Source organism: Crinia signifera, chromosome 7, assembly GCF_055691185.1.
Source record: "Crinia signifera chromosome 7, ASM5569118v1, whole genome shotgun sequence".
In the NCBI taxonomy this organism is placed as follows: domain Eukaryota; kingdom Metazoa; phylum Chordata; class Amphibia; order Anura; family Myobatrachidae; genus Crinia; species Crinia signifera.
Window position 1 is genome coordinate 26,130,908 of NC_139223.1, and position 26,138 is coordinate 26,157,045.

At 45.6% G+C, this 26,138-nt stretch overlaps 1 protein-coding gene across 1 annotated transcript; it reads right to left on the reverse strand.

Annotated features, from left to right (window-relative positions):
• Positions 1-2,224: 2,224 nt before the first annotated feature.
• On the reverse strand, positions 2,225-22,283 carry NPW (neuropeptide W). Its single transcript, XM_083152598.1, has 2 exons — positions 20,646-22,283; positions 2,225-5,249 (listed from the first exon to the last, which is right to left on the reverse strand). Exons 1-2 carry the CDS (start codon positions 21,687-21,689, stop codon positions 5,124-5,126), a joined length of 1,170 nt encoding a protein of 389 aa, XP_083008724.1. The 5' UTR covers positions 21,690-22,283; the 3' UTR covers positions 2,225-5,123.
• Positions 22,284-26,138: the final 3,855 nt, after the last annotated feature.

Consider the following 26,138-nt stretch of genomic DNA (forward strand, 5'->3'; position numbering starts at 1 on the left):
AAGGCTATCGATGGTCATCCATAGCGTAGTATGCTACCATTGAGGACCATTTAAAATATAACCATCGATGGTTAGCATCTATTGCGTTCACACCAATGGCCATTCCTAGTACAAACAAATGAGCAATAAAATATCCAAAAGATAGTACTAAAAAAATTTACACATACAGTACCACTTCTGACCACAAGATGGCGATCCAGGACCCTCTAAAACTGGAAGCCTCTTGTCAGACTGCAGTTTGACAGCGCATTTCTGCAGTAATCCAAAATTGGGTGTGAGCAGGGCCGGCGCCACCACTAGGCAAGGTTAGGCATTTGCCTAGGGCGCCGGCCACTGGAGGGCGGTAGTGAGCTGCTGCAGGAGGAAGAAGAAGCAGCAGCAGCAGGAAGCTATGCTACCGCAGTGGAGAGGAACTTTGAAATAGAAGCTGCAGCCAGCGTAGCAGCTATTAGGTGAGTTTATTTGGATGATCTCATCCTCCCCCGCCTGAGTCCGCCCGCCCACCCGTGTACCTTGGTCCTTGCTGCCGCCTGCCGCTGACACTGACAGACAGTCAGTGTCAGTCCCACTCCACTCCCCATCCCTGGCTGCCGCCCGCTGCCCAGTCATCAGCTCCAGCAGCAGGCGGCAAACGTCGGAGGCAGGCGGCAGCCGCCCCAGCCGGCCAGTGTCAGCCTCAATTCGCTCCGAAATCTCCGGAGGGTGGCGGAGCCGCCGCCCGCCCACCCGCCCAGCTAAGCTGTAACAGTCAGTGCTGGCTGCCTGTACTGAATTAATAATAAATTAAATAATCACTGTCTGTCTGTAGACAGTAGGCAGCTGCTGGTGTGGGGGACTAGCTGTGTGCCCACTGCCCAGTACAGTATATTTTATACTGTACTGGGCAGTGGGTACACAGCTAGTCCTCAGGTGGGTGCATGATTATACTGTATAATCATGCACCCACCTGGGGGACTAGCTGTGTGCCCAGTACAGTATAATCATGCACCTACCTGGGGGACTAGCTGTGTGCCCACTGCCCAGTATAGTATAATCATGCACCCACCCTGCACATAGAAATGAATGGACAGCCAGTGATTGGCTGAGAGCTCTCTGACTGAGAGCTCTCAGCCAATCACTGATTGTCCATACATTTCTATGTGCGCCCGCTGCTACCCGGCTTCCCCTACGCCAGTGGCGTAACTCCCAATGCGGCAGACCCCGCGGTGGCTTGGAGGAGCCAGCACCGCGGGATATGCAGGGAGCGTTTTTCGCCGGTACTTGTAAATCAGGGATGCTGGAAAGCGCAGGCATCCCTGACTCCTCCTGCTGACAGTGGCTGATTCCCTTAAAGCCAGCCGTGCTGCACCCTCTCTCCCTGGCTGCTGAGGATGGAGGGAGCAGCGGCGTACACATGGGAGATGGGGTTATTTAATAGTCAGCTTGCTGTTTCAGAAAAGCATCCCGGGGGGGGGGGGGGGGTATCCTGTAGGTTTGCCTAGGGCGCCTAGATGCCTTGCACCGGCCCTGGGTGTAAGCAGGGGTTAAAGAAGGGGGAACAGGGTGGAACTGAATTCCACCTCCTGTAATGGTGAGTTACAAATGAGTTCAACCTCCGCCTTGGCCCTGCACAGTAATTGTAAAGGAAAAGCATTATAGTCTACTGCATAGTTGCCTACCCTCCTGCATTCTGCAGGAGACTCCCTGAAATAGCAGCAGTCTCCCTCTCTCCCTCATTAGTCTAGCAATGTCACCTAGCCCACTTTACACTGTTATATTTTTTGGGAAACCATTTCCCAGCACTTTACCAAGTACAGCAGCTCTTACTAACTGCTTTGGGGCTCATCTACATTTGGATTTAAGTTATAATAAAAGATTCCTCTCATATGTAGCAGTACACACCCACACTTCTAGGTGCCACATTCACAATCTATTTTAACAATCTCTCCATATATGGAACTAGACACGCCCTGTGGGTGGAGCATGACACACCCACTCAATGGGGCACTTATACCAACTATAATCTCCCTGAAACTAGTTTTCAAAAGTAGGCAAGTATGGTGTACTGTCCCAGTTTCTCTAGGAGCACTCTATACCCTGGGTGCGAGGCTAAACAATGCTCCCAATTCAATTCCCCGCTATAAATAAGCTATCGCATACCAATAAAACTGAGGTGATGTAAGAGTTGGGCAGATTAGAACACATTAAACATACTGCAACATTTTAATTCAAACAACAAAATAAATAGTTAACCCCTTCTTACCCTGTATTAACACGTACAAACAAGACACTCGATTGGAAATGTGTTTAATGATGCCTAGTACTCATACACAGTAAGCAGGTCATTGGGAATGACTGAGAAGCTGATTGATCCATCCAAACATAAAGGTTTCCTTGTTGCTTTAGTTATTTATTTATTTATTTTTGGCTTTTTTAGAAATGTTTTCCCTGACAATAAAGCAGAAATGAAAATTCAGTGTACATTGTATAGTATTGAGCCAGTTAATGAGGGGCCGATTTATTAAGCTCGGTAAATTAATAAAGTGGGCGGTGATAATGCCGCAGCCAATTGTCCTTTGTCAATGATATAGGCTAATGACTAGATTTATAAAGCTCGTGAAGTGATAAACTATCTGATTGGCCGGTGATAAAAAAACAGACAGTTTATCACTTCACCAAGCTTAATAAATCTGCCCCTAAGGCTCCATTACTGCAAGGTAGGGGGCTGGGCTTAACAATATACTGTACATGTCTTTACCTCAGCCGCCTTAATGCTACAAGTTCACTACTACTCCTTTGTGCTTGTTCTCTTTCATATAAATTAATGATTTTGCACCCCATCCCAGGGGCGGATTGGTATTTAAATCCAGCCCGGGAAAAAATTTTAAGCAGCCCGGGGAGGGGGTCTTAACACTACTAACACAGAGGGGGGGGGCAGTGGTAATGCTACTGACCCGGGGGGAGGTGGGTGGGAACGGTACTGACCAGGCCGCTTCCATCCATCGCACTGCCACGGAAGCATGTGCGACCACCCGCAGCCTGGTTACTCTGATGCCACTCAGTGGCGGCTGATGTAGTGATGTCATCCAAGAGCGACCAGATGCAGCCTGGTTACAAAGAAGGGCAGCAGCATAGCCCAAAACAAATATGGCTGCAGGTATAGCATGATCTCATCTCTCCAGCGCCGGCCGGCCCTGCTAACACGGGCGGCGGCCCAGCCAGGAAGGAAAACGGCCAAATCTGGACCGGCCCACCGGGAAATGGCCCGGTTTCCAATCCGCCCCTGTCTTATCCCCTTTAATGTTAATTCTATCCCTCTGCACTAAGCCACACCACTGTAAAATTTTGATTGCGGGGTATGGGGAAGAGAAGGGAAACAATGGCATCTATAATAAATGGCTAAAGTCAGAAGAATAATTGCATAAATTAGCCCTTCGATATTAACATTCCAGGAATATACTGAAATGAACATAGAATAGTCCTTTTCATCTGTGTAAATGCACTGTGACACCAGAGATTAGTACATGAGGCGAGATATTGGGCGCTGACCATACGGAATCTAACAAGTGCATTCTGCTGATCAAACCACAAAACACTTTTATTGTAAAGCATTGTACTTAACAAACCGCAAAGTAACACTAAAATGTATTTACACAGGTGTAAGGTATGGTTTGTGCTCGGGGTTGTGATCTCTGATCGCTGCTGTGTGAAACCGCATGGCAACCGATTATGGAAATATGCGCTCAAACAGCGAAAATCAGGGATTAATTCGGGCCCAATTCAGATCTGACCGTTGCTGAGTGAATTAGCAGCAGCCAGCGATCAGATAGATGCCGCGCTATAGGGAAACCCCTCCTTGAGAATGATGTGCTCGCTGTGAGAAGAGATGTGTACAGCTGGCGAAGACTTCTCAGCTGAGCGAAAATGTCCATGCGTTAGATGCTCACCATCGAATTATTTCCCCACTGGTCACCGCTCATCACAGGCTCACAGTAGCCAGAGACTTAGGGCTATTTCACACGCTCCGTGCCGCACACATCAGATGTTAATGGACACGATTGTGTCCATTCACATGGGACGACCACGGCCCGGCCGCCCGGTTGCAGCCGGATCCCACCACTGGAAGGGAGGGCTGTGGCCATCTCCACCATTGTAAACTGTTGTGTGTGGCACGGCTTCCTGGCCGTGCGGGGTTTTCGCCGCCTGTCAGGAGCCGGAGCATGTGAAATAGCCCTTACTCGGCGGCTGCAATGAAATCAGCCTGATGGAGGCGGGAGCTGACATCACACACCCTAGATCTAACAGGCTGTGTCGCACCTGCCTTATCCTAAGCGCGCCCAGCTTAGGGTGTCGCGCACGCACATTGCAGCCCATATGGTTATGGTACATAGATCTACAATGTCTTGGTCTACAGTACTATAGTAAACCACTATTGGTCGACAGTCAAAAGGTTGACATGGTCAAGAGGTCAACAGGGTCAAATAGTTGACAGTGAAAAGGTCGACAGTAAAAATGTCAACAGGGTCAAAAGGGCGACAGGTCCAAAAGGTCGACATGAATTATCGTGTTTTTGGTGTCTATGTCAACATAGGTCGGCAGGAACACCGTCTAAGTGTATCGCATCCACTCGCCATGCTTAGGGCTCTCGAAACACCGTTATGCTCCCCCACCACGCAGCAGTAGATGAAAATGTCGGCGCATGTCGGCTCAAAATGTTGTCAAAAAATTTGCGTCTGCCTTTTTCACGGCCACCTTTTGACTGTCGAACCTTTGACCCTGTCGACCTTTTCACTGTCAACCAGCTGAATGCAGGGAGGGTCTGTAACGCCAGCTGCGGCCCCGATCGGCCTGATTCTATCGTGTGGAAGGGCCCGGGTTGCGCACAGACTGGAAAAATCATTTGATGATGGGTTGCGAATGGATTTGCAGCTTTGCGCAGGGCGGGATTTCATTCAGTCTGGGCGGCGGCTATCTGATCGCAGAGCTCTGCAAAATCGCACAGCAGCAATCAGGTCTGAATAACCCCCTATATCAATCAGGACTATACGTCCCCATAATTCCAGTGATGCCAGCCGAGGCCTCTCAAAGATGGTTGGTTAAATGCCCCCATGGGCTCAGGAACACATATCAGCCTGGGTGTAAGTTCATAGAGGGTTCATTGATTCCTCTGATTCAGGCTTCGGCCTTCCATGGCGGCCTCGACACAGGGCCTTCTGGGAACTCATAGTGAGGTCATCACAGCCGAACCACTTGGACTTGGTGTAAAGCGCCTGAGACAGAGGACAGACAGACAGGGTTAGCGTCAACAGAAAGGTTCCACAAGTAAAACAATTTGTTAGATCTTCCCTACAGGCAAAGTCCAGGAACACAACAGAGACGGACATTTATAGCCTGGAGCGAAGGGTTCATTTGTAGACACTGGACTAGAGGTGCATTTAGGTCAGGGCCGGAGCCACCACTAGGAAGCATTAGGCATTTGCCACGGGCGCCGGCCGCTGGAGGGCTGAAGTCAGGAGCAGGAGTCGTCCTTCCCTGGAAGGAGGTGAGTGGAAACTCTCCCCCCTCACCATCCCCCTGCCAAGCGTATTACCCCCCCGTGCCATGGAGGTGAGAAGCAACTCTCCTCTCCCCGTTACCTGGCGCCCCCCCCCCACCCCCCCTCCGTGCAGCGATGAGGCGGTGATGGCCGGGCCGCATCACCCGGCACAGGGCACCATCCCCTGTGGAGCGAATCCCCCCCCCCATGGAGCGACACAACGATGAGGCGGCGCCTGCATCACCACCCCCCCTTGATTTAGGTTGCTGAAGCCATACTGGCATTGGCCAGGCCAGTATCTAGGGAGAGGGCATTAGGTTGATACTATTAAGGTCGACATGCATTAGGTTGACCATTGAAGGTCGACATGGTTAAGGTCAACAGAGGTTGACACCAGCATTAGGTCCACAATGGGAAGGTCAACAGTGAAAAGGTCGACATGAGTTTTTAACAGTTTTTTTTTTTGCCCCATGTCTACCTAGATCCACGTCGACCTTTCCCAATGTCGACCAATCAGTGTTTATTTAATGACTGTCGACCAACTTGCTGTAGACCAAATGATCCCAGCCCTCCACTACAGCGTGATGAGAGTACTCTTAGATTGTGTCCATCTCGACTAACTACAAAAAATTAGAACACTCATGTTCAAAAAAAAAACGATCCGCCCGTATACGGTCCCACCGTACCAAGCAGAATAAACCCCCAAGTGCCTGCCAAATCTGGAAGCCGGACACGGAGGACCTGCCAATAAACACAGGTCAGTGAGGCTTGCTCCCCGCCATGCTGTAACATCTAAGGCTCGCCGTCATCAGCTGGAGCCGAGCGGGTTGAAGCGAGCCCACACCGAAGGCTACAGCAGGGATCATATATGCTAACTACATCAGCAAAGAGCTATTGGTCTCACGCAACATATTAGTGCAATCATCTCCTGGGAGTGCTTAACCCCTTCCCGACATTTGACGTATATATACGTCATGGCCGGGATGTACTTCCCGACACATGACGTATATATACGTCATGACTTTAAACTGTCACCGCGTCTAGGGACGCGGTGACAGAGGGACGATGTCTGCTGTCCCTGACAGCAGACATGTCCCAGCATGCCCGGGGGGCGGCGATGCCTCCCCCCCCCCCCCCCCCCGTCGGCGATCGCTGCGATTGGCTGTTCAATGTGAACAGCCAATCGCAGCGTTTTCCTGTGTTACCGGCGAATCAGACGCTCGGTAACACAGGGATCAATCACCGCCGGGTGTGAGGGGGCGTGAGGGGGTCACCGGTGATGACCACACCTCACCCCACCTCACCCCACCTGCCCCCAAGGCTGTGATTGGTCCGTCAGACCGACGGACCAATCACAGCCATGGCGCGTGATTTAAACTAACGGTGACTGCGCTGCAGACGCCATTCCGTTCTGGTATTGCGTGCAGAGCGGTCATCGTGCCAATCTGTCGTGATATACTGACCTGATCCTTGCCTGATACTTACCTGATCACCGCTGGTAGCGTGCTGCCAGCAGCTGGATGCTTCCTGGATCTTGTGACTTTCTGTGTGCTGCTGCTGCAGTGTCATAGAGTGACAGATAGTGAGAGATAGTGAGAGATAGTGACAGAGAGTGATAGAGAGTGCTATATTTTGTGTCTGCTGCCCCCCCTTTTGTGCTGATCAGTATATCTGTGCTGATCAGCAACTTTTTGGGGGTGCAGGTTTTTTTTTTAATATATATATACCTGTCAGTTGCACCAAAGGTTGTGCTGCCTGTGCAACTGACTGCTGCCCCCCCTGCTGCCCCCCCTTTTGTGCTGATCAGTATAAATTAACTGATCAGCAACTTTTTGGGGGTGCAGGGTTTTTTTTATATATATATACCCTGTCAGGTTGCACCCACAGTTGTGTGCCTGCTGGCCCTCACTGCTAATCAGTGTTGCATCACTGCATCACTGATCTGCAGTTTTTTTTTTTTGGAGAGTGCAGTGGGGTTTTGTTTTTACACCCACGTTGCTTTTGTGGGTGTCCTGTGGCCGCTGAGCGCTGATCAGTGACGTACATCACTGAACAGCATTTTTGGCACAGGGTTGATATAATTTTTTTTCTGCAGTTTTTTTAAATTGTTTTTTTTTTTTGGAGAGTGCTGTGGTTTATTTTTTTTAAATTGTTTTCACACCCACGTTGCTTTTGTGGCTGTCCTGTGGCCGCTGAGCGCTGATCAGTGACTTACATCACTGAACAGCATTTTTGGCACAGGGTTGATATAATTTTTTTTCTGCAGTTTTTTTAAATTGTTTTTTTTTTGGGAGAGTGCTGTGGTTTATTTTTTTTAAATTGTTTTTACACCCACGTTGCTTTTGTGGGTGTCCTGTGGCCGCTGAGCGCTGATCAGTGACGTACATCACTGATCAGCATTTTCGGCACAGGGTTGATTTTTTTTTTTTTTTTTTTTTTGGGGATCAAATTCCTGTTGCCTTTGAGCGCTGTTCAGTGACGGACGTTACTGACCAACATCTGTGCTCAATTTTTGTCGCAGGACCTTTTTTTTTTTTTTTTTAACCCCTTCAAGGTTGTACCAAAAGCTGCCTTGAAGTTGCTGAGTGACGTACATCACAGATCAGCATTTTTGCCACAGGGTTGATCTAATTTTTTTTTTTTTTTATTGGAATCAAATTCCTGTATAAAGTATTTTTTTTTCTGCACTACATACACACTACACACTACATACCCCCCGTGTTGAAATAAAGTTTGTACCCCCCCTACACTATACACGTGTTGAAACATTACACTTACAGAAACACAAAAATAAAAATGGCATCCCAAATGTCATCCCAAATGTCATCCCAGTCATCCAGAAGAATGTATTCAGCGGAGGAGGCATATGCCATGCTTGCCTCTGACTCTGACACAGCCAGTGATGCAAGCGGGGAATTTGAAGGATTCGTCTTAACCTCATCTTCCTCCTCTAGTGATGAGGGACTCCCTCAAAGACGCCCCCGTAGAGCAGCTGAGACCCCCCTTCCCCCCCCAAATGATTGATCCCGTATGGACCCCACCACCAGACAATTTTGAGCCCCAGGTTCCTGAGTTTTTGGCCATCCCAGGAATCCAATTTGATTCAACAGGTCTCAGAGAAATTGACTTTTTCAAATTATTTTTCTCTGATGATTTTATAAATTTAATTGTGGACCAAAGTAATTTATATGCCCAGCAGTTTATTGCTCAAAACCCCACGTCATCATTTGCTAGGTGGACCCCTGTAGATGCAGTAGAGATGATGACGTTTTGGGGTCTGGTGTTACATATGGGCATAGTAAAAAAGCCAGAAATTAGGCAATATTGGAGTACAGATGTTCTGTACAGCACCCCACTTTACCGTATGGCCATGGCTCGGACTCGTTTTGAGACAATCCTTAAATTTTTACATTACACCGATAATGCACAGTGCCCACCCAGAGATGATCCCACCTTTGACCGGCTATTCAAAATAAGGCCGGTCATTGATCATTTCAGTGCCAAATTTGCAGAGATGTACATCCCTGAAAAATGTATTTGTATCGACGAGTCCCTTATACATTTTAAAGGAAGGGTTAAATTCCGCCAGTACCTTCCCAGTAAGAGGGCAAGGTATGGCATAAAACTGTATAAACTGTGTGAAAGCACCTCAGGGTACACCCACAGGTTTAGGGTATATGAAGGGAAGGATTCAAGAATTGAACCGCCAGAATGCCCCCCCTCCCTCGTAGGTGTTAGTGGAAAAATTGTCTGGGATTTAGTGCACCCCTTCCTGGATAAAGGTTATCACCTCTATGTGGATAACTTTTACACTAGCATCCCCCTGTTTAAGGCCCTTGGTTCAAGAGGTACAGCAGCTTGCGGTACTGTGCGCAAGAACCAAAGAGGCCTCCCAAAAACGCACATTGCCCAAGTACTGAGAAGGGGTGAAAGCAGGGCACAATCCACCGAAAATATGTTGTTGGTCAAATATAAGGACAAGAGGGATGTCCTTATACTGACAACAATTCATGGAGACAGTACCACCTCCGTCCCTGTACGAGGTACCAGTACCCACACCTCAAAACCTAATTGTATCCTAGATTACAATAAGTTTATGGGCGGAGTGGATCTTTCAGATCAGGTACTGAAGCCGTACAGTGCCCTGCGGAAAACAAAAATCTGGTACAAGAAGCTGGCCGTGTATATCATCCAGATGGCACTGTATAACGCTTACGTGCTATTCCGTTCTACCAGCCAGAGGGGGACATTTATGCACTTTCAAGAGGAAGTCATAAAGGGCCTAATATTTGGGAACCAGCAGGCAGAGGGCCCCAGTACTTCTAGTACTGGCCCCCGTATTGTACCAGGGCAGCATTTTCCTAACGAAATCCCCTCCACTGCAAAAAAGGGCAGGACACAAAAAAGGTGCAAAGTTTGCTATAAAAAGGGAATAAGAAAGGATACTTTTTTCCACTGTGAAACTTGCCCCGACAAACCCGGCCTATGTATAAAGGAGTGTTTTAAAATATACCACACATCTATGGATTATTAGGTTCATCATTTCACCGTGCTTCGGGGGTCTTGCTAATGCCACATAGCACCCACCATTCATTCCACCAGAATCTGAGCTGCAAAATCCAAAAATCACTCCTTCCCTTCTGAGTCCTGCCATGCACCCAACTGGTATTTTTTGGACACATATGAGGCATTGCCATACTCGGGAGAAATTGGGGCACAGATTTTGGGGTGCTTTTTCTCCTTCATACCTTATGAAAATGAAAAATTTTGAGCCAGAACTGCATTTTTGTGTAAAAAAATGTAATTTTTCATTTGCACAGCCCAGTTGTATCAAAATTGGTGAAACCCCTGGGGGTTTGAAATGTACACTATACCCCTAGATGAATTCCCTGAGGGGTGTAGTTTGCAAAATGGGGTCACTTGTGGGGGGTTCCACTGTATTGGTGCTTCGGGGGTCTTGCTAATGCGACATAGCACCCACCAACATTCCACCAGAATCTGTGCTGCAAAATCCAAATATCACTCCTTCCCTTCTGAGTCCTGCCATGCACCCAAATGGTATTTTTTGGTCACATGTGAGGCATTGCCGTACTCGGGAGAAATTGGGGCACAGATTTTGGGGTGCTTTGTCTCCTTCATTCCTTGTGAAAATGAAAAATTTTGAGCCAGAACTGCATTTTTGTGTAAAAAATTAAATTTTTCATTTTCACTGCCCAGTTGTACCACAATTGGTGAAACCCCTGGGGGTTTGAAATGTACACTATACCCCTAGTTGAATTCCCTGAGGGGTGTAGTTTGCAAAATGGGGTCACTTGTGGGGGGGTTCCACTGTATTGGTGCTTCGGGGGTCTTGATAATGCGACATAGCACCCACCAACATTCCACCAGAATCTGTGCTGCAAAATCCAAATATCACTCCTTCCCTTCTGAGTCCTGCCATGCACCCAAATGGTATTTTTTGGTCACATGTGAGGCATTGCCGTACTTGGGAGAAATTGTGGCACAGATTTTGGGGTGCTTTGTCTCCTTCTTTACTTGTGAAAATGAAAAATTTTGAGCCAGAACTGCATTTTTGTGTAAAAAATTTAATTTTTCATTTTCACTGCCCAGTTGTACCACAATTGGTGAAACCCCTGGGGGTTTGAAATGTACACTATACCCCTAGTTGAATTCCCTGAGGGGTGTAGTTTGCAAAATGGGGTCACTTGTGGGGGGGTTCCACTGTATTGGTGCTTCGGGGGTCTTGCTAATGCGACATAGCACCCACCAACATTCCACCAGAATCTGTGCTGCAAAATCCAAATATCACTCCTTCCCTTCTGAGTCCTGCCATGCACCCAAATGGTATTTTTTGGTCACATGTGAGGCATTTCCGTACTCGGGAGAAATTGGGGCACAGATTTTGGGGTGCTTTGTCTCCTTCATTCCTTGTGAAAATGAAAAATTTTGAGCCAGAACTGCATTTTTGTGTAAAAAATTAAATTTTTCATTTTCACTGCCCAGTTGTACCACAATTGGTGAAACCCCTGGGGGTTTGAAATGTACACTATACCCCTAGTTGAATTCCCTGAGGGGTGTAGTTTGCAAAATGGGGTCACTTGTGGGGGGGTTCCACTGTATTGGTGCTTCGGGGGTCTTGATAATGCGACATAGCACCCACCAACATTCCACCAGAATCTGTGCTGCAAAATCCAAATATCACTCCTTCCCTTCTGAGTCCTGCCATGCACCCAAATGGTATTTTTTGGTCACATGTGAGGCATTGCCGTACTTGGGAGAAATTGTGGCACAGATTTTGGGGTGCTTTGTCTCCTTCTTTCCTTGTGAAAATGAAAAATTTTGAGCCAGAACTGCATTTTTGTGTAAAAAATGTAATTTTTCATTTTCACAGCCCAGTTGTACCACAATTGGTGAAACCCCTGGGGGTTTGAAATGTACACTATACCCCTAGATGAATTCCCTGAGGGGTGTAGTTTGCAAAATGGGGTCACTTGTGGGGGGGTTCCTAACTTTTAGCATCTTATGGTGCCTAGAAACCTACATGGTGCCTAAAAAATAATCTCATAAAAAGGAGGCTCCAAAATCAAGTAGGTGCTCCTTCTATTATGAAGCCTGTGGTTTGGTCAACGTGCACACTAGGGCCACATATAGGATATTTATGAAAACAAAAGAATTGGGGGAATCAATTTTTAGTCACATTTCTCTAGTAAAATCTACTGTGTTCCTTAGAAAAATGTATTAAAATTGAAAATCTGCAAAAATTTTGAAATTTCACCTACACTTTGTTTTAATTCCTGTGAAACACCTAAAGGGTTAACAAACTTCCAAAATGCTGTTTTGAATACTGTGAGGGGTGCAGTTTTTGAAATGGCATCATTTATGGGGGTGTGTCACATACAAGTCCCTCAAAGTCACATCAGAACTGAACTGGTCCCTAAAAAAATCAGTGTTTGAAATTTTCTTGAAAATTTGAGAATTTGCTATTCATATTTTAAGCCTCCTAGTGTCCAAAAAAATTAAAAGGAGGTTGAAATAATGATGGAAACATAAAGTATACATATGGTCTATGTTAGTTATTAACTATTTTGAGTAGTATGATTATTTGTCTCACAAGCAGAAAATTTTACATTTTGAAAATTGCTAAATTTTCCATTTTTTTACGACATTTTGGTATTTTTCACAAAAAAACACAGACTGTATCGACCCAAATTTACCACTAACTTGAAGTACAATGTGTCACGAGAAAACAATCTCAAAATCACTGGGATAAGTTAAAGCAAAAAAAAGTTATCCCCACTTAAGTGATACATGTCAGATTTGAAAAAAAGGTCTCTGTCAGGAAGGCAAAAACAGGCTGCGGCGGGAAGGGGTTAAAACATAAGGAACACTTTAATAAATTGGATCTCTATATTTCCATATTTTTCAATTAAAAATCCATAAGGATCTTCCCTCTTTTTTTGGCAAATCAAGTCTAATTCATCTGCCCTGAATTACACAGGGCCAATATTGATTGACTTCTATATGCTAATTAAGTGTTTCCTTTCAATATCGTGCAGGAACATTGATTCAGAGCTGGGTTGCATTTGATGTTTATCAACAATTTTTAAAGGTAAATCGTTGGGCCAATGCCCTTATTGTATTCCCTTTTGGGATAATCTGTATTGGGATATCGTTTATTGTCATTTTATAGGTATTTTTATTGTTTGTTTTTTTTCAAACATAATAAATTTTTGTATGAATCTTTGAACAACTTTTCAGATGTGTGGTGCTCTCTTTTGAGTCAGATATATTTAAGTATATATTTATACAAGAGTCATTGATTCATACTTCTTAATTATTTACTATATTTATTGGCAATCTCCAGAATTGCGTTTGGGAGCAGCCAGCACGCATTTTTTCTAACCAATAGAAATTGGTACAATATATATATATATATTGATTAGTGGAGCATATACAGTATTATTGCGCCCATGGCCGGTGCAAGGCACCGGAGCGCCCCAGGCGAGTCGGGTGGGGGGCGCCCCGGTGCCGGGGGGGGTGTACCTGTCCTGCGGCGCTGTGTATATAAAGCTTGCGGCGGCGGCAGCGGGGGGTCCCTGCAGTCAAGACATAACGAGCGCTATCCGCCTGGCTACGCGGAAGCGCTTCTGTTGTGAAAACACTGGCCGCACGGCGCACGCTGATTGGCTGAATCTCAGCCAATCAGCGTGCGGCCAGTGTTTCCACAACAGAAGCGCTTCCGCGTAGCCAGGCGGATAGCGCTCGTTATTTCTTGACTGCAGGGACCCCCCGCTGCCGCCGCAAGCTTTATATACACAGCGCCGCAGGACAGGTACCCCCCGCGGCACGGGGGGGGGGGGAAATGCCGCCCTCCAGTGGCCGGCGCCCTAGGCAAATGCCTAGATTTGCCTAGTGGTGGTGCCGGCCCTGATTGCACCTGATTGTTCTTCTTACAATTTTAGTGGAGGGGAACCATCTGTTTCTCCCCCATCAATGGCAAAACTATTCTACATCGAACATTATCCATCGATGATTATGAGTCATCAATGGTCAAAGGCCATCCGTATTCAATGAGTATCCTAGATTACAATAAGTTTATGGGCGGAGTGGATCTTTCAGATCAGGTACTGAAGCCGTACAGTGCCCTGCGGAAAACAAAAATCTGGTACAAGAAGCTGGCCGTGTATATCATCCAGATGGCACTGTATAACGCTTACGTGCTATTCCGTTCTACCAGCCAGAGGGGGACATTTATGCACTTTCAAGAGGAAGTCATAAAGGGCCTAATATTTGGGAACCAGCAGGCAGAGGGCCCCAGTACTTCTAGTACTGGCCCCCGTATTGTACCAGGGCAGCATTTTCCTAACGAAATCCCCTCCACTGCAAAAAAGGGCAGGACACAAAAAAGGTGCAAAGTTTGCTATAAAAAGGGAATAAGAAAGGATACTTTTTTCCACTGTGAAACTTGCCCCGACAAACCCGGCCTATGTATAAAGGAGTGTTTTAAAATATACCACACATCTATGGATTATTAGGTTCATCATTTCACCGTGCTTCGGGGGTCTTGCTAATGCCACATAGCACCCACCATTCATTCCACCAGAATCTGAGCTGCAAAATCCAAAAATCACTCCTTCCCTTCTGAGTCCTGCCATGCACCCAACTGGTATTTTTTGGACACATATGAGGCATTGCCATACTCGGGAGAAATTGGGGCACAGATTTTGGGGTGCTTTTTCTCCTTCATACCTTATGAAAATGAAAAATTTTGAGCCAGAACTGCATTTTTGTGTAAAAAAATGTAATTTTTCATTTGCACAGCCCAGTTGTATCAAAATTGGTGAAACCCCTGGGGGTTTGAAATGTACACTATACCCCTAGATGAATTCCCTGAGGGGTGTAGTTTGCAAAATGGGGTCACTTGTGGGGGGTTCCACTGTATTGGTGCTTCGGGGGTCTTGCTAATGCGACATAGCACCCACCAACATTCCACCAGAATCTGTGCTGCAAAATCCAAATATCACTCCTTCCCTTCTGAGTCCTGCCATGCACCCAAATGGTATTTTTTGGTCACATGTGAGGCATTGCCGTACTCGGGAGAAATTGGGGCACAGATTTTGGGGTGCTTTGTCTCCTTCTTTCCTTGTGAAAATGAAAAATTTTGAGCCAGAACTGCATTTTTGTGTAAAATATTTAATTTTTCATTTTCACTGCCCAGTTGTACCACAATTGGTGAAACCCCTGGGGGTTTGAAATGTACACTATACCCCTAGTTGAATTCCCTGAGGGGTGTAGTTTGCAAAATGGGGTCACTTGTGGCCGGGTTCCACTGTATTGGTGCTTCGGGGGTCTTGCTAATGCGACATAGCACCCACCAACATTCCACCAGAATCTGTGCTGCAAAATCCAAATATCACTCCTTCCCTTCTGAGTCCTGCCATGCACCCAAATGGTATTTTTTGGTCACATGTGAGGCATTTCCGTACTCGGGAGAAATTGGGGCACAGATTTTGGGGTGCTTTGTCTCCTTCATTCCTTGTGAAAATGAAAAATTTTGAGCCAGAACTGCATTTTTGTGTAAAAAATTAAATTTTTCATTTTCACTGCCCAGTTGTACCACAATTGGTGAAACCCCTGGGGGTTTGAAATGTACACTATACCCCTAGTTGAATTCCCTGAGGGGTGTAGTTTGCAAAATGGGGTCACTTGTGGGGGGGTTCCACTGTATTGGTGCTTCGGGGGTCTTGATAATGCGACATAGCACCCACCAACATTCCACCAGAATCTGTGCTGCAAAATCCAAATATCACTCCTTCCCTTCTGAGTCCTGCCATGCACCCAAATGGTATTTTTGGTCACATGTGAGGCATTGCCGTACTTGGGAGAAATTGTGGCACAGATTTTGGGGTGCTTTGTCTCCTTCTTTCCTTGTGAAAATGAAAAATTTTGAGCCAGAACTGCATTTTTGTGTAAAAAATTTAATTTTTCATTTTCACTGCCCAGTTGTACCACAATTGGTGAAACCCCTGGGGGTTTGAAATGTACACTATACCCCTAGTTGAATTCCCTGAGGGGTGTAGTTTGCAAAATGGGGTCACTTGTGGGGGGGTTCCACTGTATTGGTGCTTCGGGGGTCTTGCTAATGCGACATAGCACCCACCAACATTCCACCAGAATCTGTGCTGCAAAATCCAAATATCACTCCTTCCCTTCTGAGTCCTGCCATGCACCCAAATGGTATTTTTTGGTCACATGTGAGGCATTTCCGTACTCGGGAGAAATTGGGGCACAGATTTTGGGGTGCTTTGTCTCCTTCATTCCTTGTGAAAATGAAAAATTTTGAGCCAGAACTGCATTTTTGTGTAAAAAATTAAATTTTTCATTTTCACTGCCCAGTTGTACCACAATTGGTGAAACCCCTGGGGGTTTGAAATGTACACTATACCCCTAGTTGAATTCCCTGAGGGGTGTAGTTTGCAAAATGGGGTCACTTGTGGGGGGGTTCCACTGTATTGGTGCTTCGGGGGTCTTGATAATGCGACATAGCACCCACCAACATTCCACCAGAATCTGTGCTGCAAAATCCAAATATCACTCCTTCCCTTCTGAGTCCTGCCATGCACCCAAATGGTATTTTTTGGTCACATGTGAGGCATTGCCGTACTTGGGAGAAATTGTGGCACAGATTTTGGGGTGCTTTGTCTCCTTCTTTCCTTGTGAAAATGAAAAATTTTGAGCCAGAACTGCATTTTTGTGTAAAAAATGTAATTTTTCATTTTCACAGCCCAGTTGTACCACAATTGGTGAAACCCCTGGGGGTTTGAAATGTACACTATACCCCTAGATGAATTCCCTGAGGGGTGTAGTTTGCAAAATGGGGTCACTTGTGGGGGGGTTCCTAACTTTTAGCATCTTATGGTGCCTAGAAACCTACATGGTGCCTAAAAAATAATCTCATAAAAAGGAGGCTCCAAAATCAAGTAGGTGCTCCTTCTATTATGAAGCCTGTGGTTTGGTCAACGTGCACACTAGGGCCACATATAGGATATTTATGAAAACAAAAGAATTGGGGGAATCAATTTTTAGTCACATTTCTCTAGTAAAATCTACTGTGTTCCTTAGAAAAATGTATTAAAATTGAAAATCTGCAAAAATTTTGAAATTTCACCTACACTTTGTTTTAATTCCTGTGAAACACCTAAAGGGTTAACAAACTTCCAAAATGCTGTTTTGAATACTGTGAGGGGTGCAGTTTTTGAAATGGCATCATTTATGGGGGTGTGTCACATACAAGTCCCTCAAAGTCACATCAGAACTGAACTGGTCCCTAAAAAAATCAGTGTTTGAAATTTTCTTGAAAATTTGAGAATTTGCTATTCATATTTTAAGCCTCCTAGTGTCCAAAAAAATTAAAAGGAGGTTGAAATAATGATGGAAACATAAAGTATACATATGGTCTATGTTAGTTATTAACTATTTTGAGTAGTATGATTATTTGTCTCACAAGCAGAAAATTTTACATTTTGAAAATTGCTAAATTTTCCATTTTTTTACGACATTTTGGTATTTTTCACAAAAAAACACAGACTGTATCGACCCAAATTTACCACTAACTTGAAGTACAATGTGTCACGAGAAAACAATCTCAAAATCACTGGGATAAGTTAAAGCAAAAAAAAGTTATCCCCACTTAAGTGATACATGTCAGATTTGAAAAAAAGGTCTCTGTCAGGAAGGCAAAAACAGGCTGCGGCGGGAGGGGGTTAAAACATAAGGAACACTTTAATAAATTGGATCTCTATATTTCCATATTTTTCAATTAAAAATCCATAAGGATCTTCCCTCTTTTTTTGGCAAATCAAGTCTAATTCATCTGCCCTGAATTACACAGGGCCAATATTGATTGACTTCTATATGCTAATTAAGTGTTTCCTTTCAATATCGTGCAGGAACATTGATTCAGAGCTGGGTTGCATTTGATGTTTATCAACAATTTTTAAAGGTAAATCGTTGGGCCAATGCCCTTATTGTATTCCCTTTTGGGATAATCTGTATTGGGATATCGTTTATTGTCATTTTATAGGTATTTTTATTGTTTGTTTTTTTTCAAACATAATACATTTTTGTATGAATCTTTGAACAACTTTTCAGATGTGTGGTGCTCTCTTTTGAGTCAGATATATTTAAGTATATATTTATACAAGAGTCATTGATTCATACTTCTTAATTATTTACTATATTTATTGGCAATCTCCAGAATTGCGTTTGGGAGCAGCCAGCACGCATTTTTTCTAACCAATAGAAATTGGTACAATATATATATATATATATTGATTAGTGGAGCATATACAGTATTATTGCGCCCATGGCCGGTGCAAGGCACCGGAGCGCCCCAGGCGAGTCGGGTGGGGGGCGCCCCGGTGCCGGGGGGGGTGTACCTGTCCTGCGGCGCTGTGTATATAAAGCTTGCGGCGGCGGCAGCGGGGGGTCCCTGCAGTCAAGACATAACGAGCGCTATCCGCCTGGCTACGCGGAAGCGCTTCTGTTGTGAAAACACTGGCCGCACGGCGCACGCTGATTGGCTGAATCTCAGCCAATCAGCGTGCGGCCAGTGTTTCCACAACAGAAGCGCTTCCGCGTAGCCAGGCGGATAGCGCTCGTTATTTCTTGACTGCAGGGACCCCCCGCTGCCGCCGCAAGCTTTATATACACAGCGCCGCAGGACAGGTACCCCCCGCGGCACGGGGGGGGGGGGGAAATGCCGCCCTCCAGTGGCCGGCGCCCTAGGCAAATGCCTAGATTTGCCTAGTGGTGGTGCCGGCCCTGATTGCACCTGATTGTTCTTCTTACAATTTTAGTGGAGGGGAACCATCTGTTTCTCCCCCATCAATGGCAAAACTATTCTACATCGAACATTATCCATCGATGATTATGAGTCATCAATGGTCAAAGGCCATCCGTATTCCGTACCCATCATTTTCCTCCGAGAAGCAGGGACTCTGCTCAAAGTTCTTTTTTTAGCTGAAGTTTTAGGAATATATTTACAAAGTAAAAAAATCAATCCGCTATTTAACACCAAAGTATATCGCCCCTAATAAATACAAATGATAATACTGTAATCCCCATCACAACTTGGTTAAAGCATATAATGATATTTTTCACATTAAATACTGTGGGGGAAATGTAATGTATTCTACTTCACATGTGATGTTGCTATAGGCAACCAATCATATCCTGTCTACTATCTTCTAGAGGCTGCTAAATAAATAATAAGTAGATTCTGATTGGTTAAGCAACATCCAATGTGAAGTAGAATACACATCTTAGTAAATTTCCCCCAGTATGTCTGAGAACAGTAATACTTGCATGTATGCAATAGGGGGAGATGTACCAATACTTGGAGAGAGATAAAGCGGGGAGAGATAAGCCACAATCTAATCAGTTCCTAACTGCCATGCTACAGGCTGGATATAAAAAATGACAGTAGCGGATTGGTTGGTACTTTATCTCTCTCCACTTTATCCCTATTAGGGTGAAATTTAATAAGATGGGAGTTCTATTTCACATGGGAGGTTGCTATGGGTCAATTTCCCCCTTAAAGTTTTAGCACATATGCCCCTAACACCCCTTAAAATCCCAAATGCAGGGTCGCACCCAGGATTTGGACACAGGTCATCAGGGGTGGGTGAAATAGATAGTATGGGGCAGATGTATTAAGCCTGGAGAAGAGATAAACTGGAGATAAAGTGGAGATAACTTGGAAGAGTTAACGCACCAGCCAATCAGCTGTGTTTGAAATATGACAGTTGGGATCTGATTGTCTGGTGCATTATCTCCTTCCACTTTATCTCCAGTTTATCTCCAGGCTTAATACATCTGCCCCTATGTGTTTTATAGCACATAGGATCGATCATTCCATCTTCTAGCACTATTTGCAATACAGCGGGCAGGAAGCGCTGGATTTGAAAACATATTGAAAAGACTGTCCGGATGCTGTCAGCCAATCAGCATCCGGCTAGTCTTTTCAATATGTTTTAAAATCCAGCGCTTCCCGCCCCGCTGCCTGGCAAATAGCGCTAGAAGCGCAAAGCCGCTGCTGCCTGGATTCCCGCAGTCTAGACCCTGCCACCTGCTGCCCGGACCCTGCCACTCGCTGCCCGGACCTGGGTAAGTACCTTTCACAGCAGGGCAGGTCGTGGGAGCAACGCTGCCAGCTAGCAGGGCTGAAATCCCTGCAAATTTTCCTGGGAGTTTGGCCCAGAAACCTTGCACACCGGCACTAGTCCCGTGATGGTGTGCAAGGGGTATGAGATTGTTACCCATTCTTGCACAGAGTTTGTTGCAGCAACAGTATTATTGTCCTTTCTCAGTTAAATAATCGTGTACTGTATGTACTTCCACTCTGGTACTATTACATCCAACATGTCACACATCTATATGTCAGGTATATACAGGGCACTGTGTAGAACAAAACCAACATATATCTGCCATACCTGTATATTAGTAATAGTCTCCCAATCTTCACTATTTACACACGTTACAAACCTTCCAGCTTTGGCCTACAGTACAGTGCATTAGGTAATACATTGTAGGTCAGCATAGAAATCTACAGATATTGGAAACATATTACCTGGTTTTTGGCCCTGGTCTGTGTTCTCCATGGGAGAGACCTGCTTGCAGCCTGTAAGTTCATCTTCAGCAGCATAGACAGGATGTCCCCTCCACTGGGACTTCTACTCCAATCAGACTCTTCCTGGGGTATTCTCACCTCTTTGTCCAGGGTCCTGGCTTCTACCATGGCCTGTCCATCTTCCACACTTTTGACTACATCTGAAGGCGGCTTAGTTAACCAACTAGCTTCTAGGGTCCTCTTATCTTTGCCCTGCTCCTTAATAAATAATGTGTGATCTCCCAGGCTTCTCTCCTCAGCTTCTGGGTGCTTGGTCATCCAACTTTGACCTTTCAGGCTTCTCTCTTCAGCTTTTGGGTACTTGTCTGTCCAACTTGGACCTTCCAGTCTTCCCTCCTCATCTCCTGGGTACCTGGTCTCCCAACCTTCAACTCCCAGGTTTTCCTCTTCAACTGCTGGGTACTTGGTCACCCAACTTTGTTCTCCCAAACTTCTCTCATCTCCTGGGTACATGGCTACCAAACTTTGACCTCCAAGGCTTCTCTCCTCCTCTCTTGGGTACTTGTTCACCCAACTTGGTTCTCCCAAACTTCTCTCCTCAACTCCTGTGTGATGGATCACCCAACTCTGTCCTCCCAGGCTTCTATCTTCCCCTAGTCCCTTATACTTTCTAAATCCACCTGGTTTTCTGTCCTTGGCTTTAGGACTTCTCTCCTCCTCAAGAGCTCTCTCTATGATCTCAGACAGTACCTCCTCCACTAAGTTCTCTTCTTGATCGGAATACAGTTGGTGCTCCATCTCCTCACCTTCCCACCGTCCTTGACTTACCCCTATCCCTTCATTGGTTAGTGGCAAGCTGTCTCTCTTCCACAAGTAGGGGGACCGACGGACCCCAATGAGGAGTCCAGAGGCTCTGCCCACAGTGTGATACCGGGGGCTGGCAGAGTGCTTATACCAGGAAGACCCTGGCTGGGGGACAGTCAAAAGTAGGATGCTTAGAAAGTAACTCCTCAGAGGGATCATCAACCATCCCATCTGTAGCATTGCTCCTGAGAGAGGGATGCTCTCCTAATGGTGTCCCGAGAGGTAGTGAATGAGAAGGAGCACTATTACACTGAGGAGGATTCCGAGGAGAGATACCTGGAGAATAAAGCAGAGGAGGGGTGCATGCAGAATATTGCAGAGGAGAGGAGCCTGCAGAGTATTGCAGAATAATGTAGAGGAGAGGTGCTTGCAAAATAGTGTAGAGGAGAGGTGCCTGCAGAATATTGCAGAATAATGTAGAGGAGAGGTGCCTGCAGAATATTGCAGAATAATGTAGACGAGAGGTGCTTGTAGAATTTTGTAGAGGAAAGGTGCCTGTAGAGTGTTGCAGAGGAGAGGAGCCTGCAGAGTATTGCAGAATAATGTAGAGGAGAGGTGCTTTTAGAATATTGCAGAGGAGAGGTGCCTGCAGAGTATTGCAGAATAATGTAGAGGAGAGGTGCCTGCAGAGTATTGCAGAATAATGTAGAGAAGAGGTGCCTGCAGAATATTGCAGAGAGGTACCAGCAGAGAATTGCAGAATACAGAGGAGAGGTGCAAGCAGAACAATACAGAGAGAAGTTAGAGAGTGCAGTTCCCACTCCCTTGCATCTGATGGCAGATCTGTGTGTGTCTATAATCCCCCCTGCTCTCCTCTATATAAGGGTCCCTGGGAGGGGTGGGGAAGGGGGGCTGGAGCCATTGCATCCTTACTGGGAAGAGTCATCACCCTCTGTGTATTGTGGGTGTAGCACAAAGCAGATCTCACACACTGGGAATGCACCATCATCACCCATTACTACAGAGTAAAATATCAGCAGTCCTGTAGCACAGGTGACAACACCTGACTGTATAACATAGGGCCTTATTCGAGTTCACTCTTTCTGACAAAATCCTTCTTAGATGGACAAAACCATGTGCACTGCAGGGGGGCAGATGTAAAATGTGCAGAGAGAATTAGATTTGGGTAAGTTATTTGGTTTCTGTGCAGGGTAAATACTGGCTGCTTTATTTTTACACTGCAATTTAGATCTCACTTTGAAGTAAAACCCCACCAAATCTAATTCTCTCTGCACATTTTACATCTGCCCCACCTGCAGTGCACATCGTTTTATCCATCTAAGAAGGATTTTGTCAGAAAGAATGAATTAGAATAAGGCCCATAGTGTGCATAGAGCTGGTGCTAGAGTTAGGAGAGGAAAGTAATTCCCTGATATATACATACATATATACTGTATATACATACACACATACATACATACATACATACATACATACATACACACACACATACATACATACATACATACATGGATACATACATGGATACATACATTCATAGTACATACATAAATACATACATATACATACATACATAGTACATACATACACACACACACACACACATACATACATACATACATACATACATACATACATACATACATATATACATGAATACATACATACATACATACATATATACATGAATACATACATTCATAGTACATACATACATACATACATACATTCATAGTACATACATACACATACATACATACATACATACATACATACATACATGAATACATACATACATATATACAGTCATAATACATACATACATACACACATACATACATACATACTACATAAACACACATATACATATATACACACATACATTTATAGTACATACATACATACATACATACATACACACATACATACTACATACACACATATACATACATTCATAGTACATACATACACACACATACATACATACATGCATACATAAATACATACATACATGAATACATATATACAGTCATAATACATACATACATACATACATACACACGCATATATATACATACATACACACATACATGCATACATTTATAGTACATACATACACACATAAATACATACATACATACATGCATACATACATTCATAGTACATACATACATACATACATACTACATACACACAAACAGGCCGTACGCTGGCTGATTGACAGACGGGTGGCATTTGCCGGCAGCACCTCAGCGTTTTCTTGGAGTGTCGTGTAAAAACATACACGGGCCCGCCATTGGTAGGGAGGGCGGCTAAGATCAGCAGAGGCCCTAATCTCCCCAGGGCCATCACATCATTGCGTAAATCTTGACTTACATGGCACTGCACATGTGAGGGGGGGGTGAGGGGTGAAATCCATTCGATGGTGAGTGATTGTGAATGGATTTCCTCCTCTTCATACGGCTACAAAGCTATTCCCATCTGTGCATATGGGCAGGGAGGGGGCTAACTGATCGCTGGGCTGCAAAAAGTCCTGCAATCAGGTCTGAATCAGAGCCAAATAATGCCCACAGTAGTTTTTCCGCTTGTACACATAATCCCCACAGTAGTTGACCAATAGAGGATGACCTAATAACTGTTGACCTAATTCCCCACACCATGGCGGCTGCATGGGCCCGTCCAGTAGCAGTTACGCCTGTAGTTCACTGTAAAGGGATTACAGGTCTCACTGCACCCTCGGCCTTCCTACAGACAGTTGTACCAGCCTAATGGGTAACTGTGCACAGGGCTGGTCCAGGCAGGACACAAAGCATCCTGTATGTTCCGCAAGCTTCCGGGAAAAGAGCAGCTGATAATTAGCCTCGTTAGCTGATTTGTCATTCCTTCTATTGTTAAAGATCTGAACACATGTTTAAAACCTCATTATCTCACAAACAAATAATTCTTAGCCGCGCTCTTTTAATAAAAGAAATTATCCATGAACATTAAACTTTACAGCGAGATAAAAGATGCCAAACATCGGCAATAAAACTCCACTAATTACTCATCTTAATGAGAACCCGATTGTGCTAAATGTCACCCGGTATAATACTATCCGCATCACAAACAACTCACTGTGAATAATAGAGAACAGTTACGTTAGCAACTCTCAGAGATGTGCCGGCACGTAGGTAGGTGTATCATGGATCTTCCAGCAAAGCGATGAATGTTATATATATATATATATATATATATATATATATATATATATATATATAAACACAAGAATAACAGAAGAAGTGCACAAATGAGCGTATGTATGTAAAATAATTTACTAAATAAATCTGTACACGTACATGGGGATTTAGGAGTGACAGCTTGCCATTAGCAGAGAATCAGCGGTACAGCGAGTGGCATCCAACACGCCTGCGGCCGTTGGCCAGGATACTCCGGTGAATCAAATGGACCACAGATGGACGTCACTGCATCTGGATAGAAGAGGCCACTTCCAACGCGTTTCGTCATGGGATCAGACTTAGTCAGTGGGAGGGAACCCCCCTAAAGTCCAATCCCGTGACGAAATGTGTTCCTGCTTCAGACTCTGACTCAACAGTTCCTATGGGATAAGAAGCTGTCACCCCTGATGAAACGCATCGGGTACTTCTTGATTGCGAAAAAAGTTTTTTTAACATGCGTGTTTATGCGCATGTGCGTTCGTCAGGGCGGCGGACGACCCTGCCTGCTCGCTAGGCTGCGATTATAAGTCACCTAGCATCATGCCCTTTGGGGGTCATTAAGACCTTATTGCAAAGCCAAAAATTTGCAAGGTGGACAATTATCGATAGACTGCGCTTGTGCAAGGCCATCCCGTGATGAAAGCCTGATACTTTTTGTGATCGCCGGACGTTTGCGAGGTGATTGACAGGAAGCTGGCGTCTGTGGGTGGTAACCGGCCATTTCATGGGAGTGCCAAGGAAAGCACGGGCGTGCCAGAAAAAATGCCGGGAGTGTCGGGGGAAATGCAGCCGTCCCCAGCGGCGTAACTATAGCACCGCAGCCCCCGCCACCGCGGGGGGGGCGCTGTGCATGTGGGGGCGCCGGGGGCTGCGGTGCTATAGTTACATCCCCCCCAATCCCCCGCAGACTTACCTATCGCGCTGGTCCCGGCGGCTCCGTTCGTCTGCTGAGGACCACCACAAAATGGCCGCCCCCATATAGCACACTGTTCTTTGAAACTGTCTGCTGTATGGGGGCGGCCATTTTGTGGTGGTCCTCAGCAGAAGAAGAATGGAGCCGCCGGGACCAGCGCGATAGGTAAGGCTGCAGGGGATTGGGGGGGGGGTTTGCATGGGCGGCGGGGCGGCGGGGGATTGGGGGTGCTTGGCGGGGCGGGGCAGCGGGGGGGCACCCCATCCCCTAACGGCGGGGGGGCGCCCAAAACTTAGTTACGCCACTGGCCGTCCCCCCGCATTTTAGGGGACAGTGTGTGACGTCAGTTCCAGGCCGGATATGTCTGTATTAATCACAGCCACCGAGTAAGACTCTGGCTACACTGAGCCTGTGGTAGCTTCTACCTGAACACTGGCCATGCAAACACTGGCCATGCAAACTCTCAGCCGTGCCATCAGGTACATATTACCCCTTATATGTGAATCATACACACTATATACATAGGACGTTATTCTAATC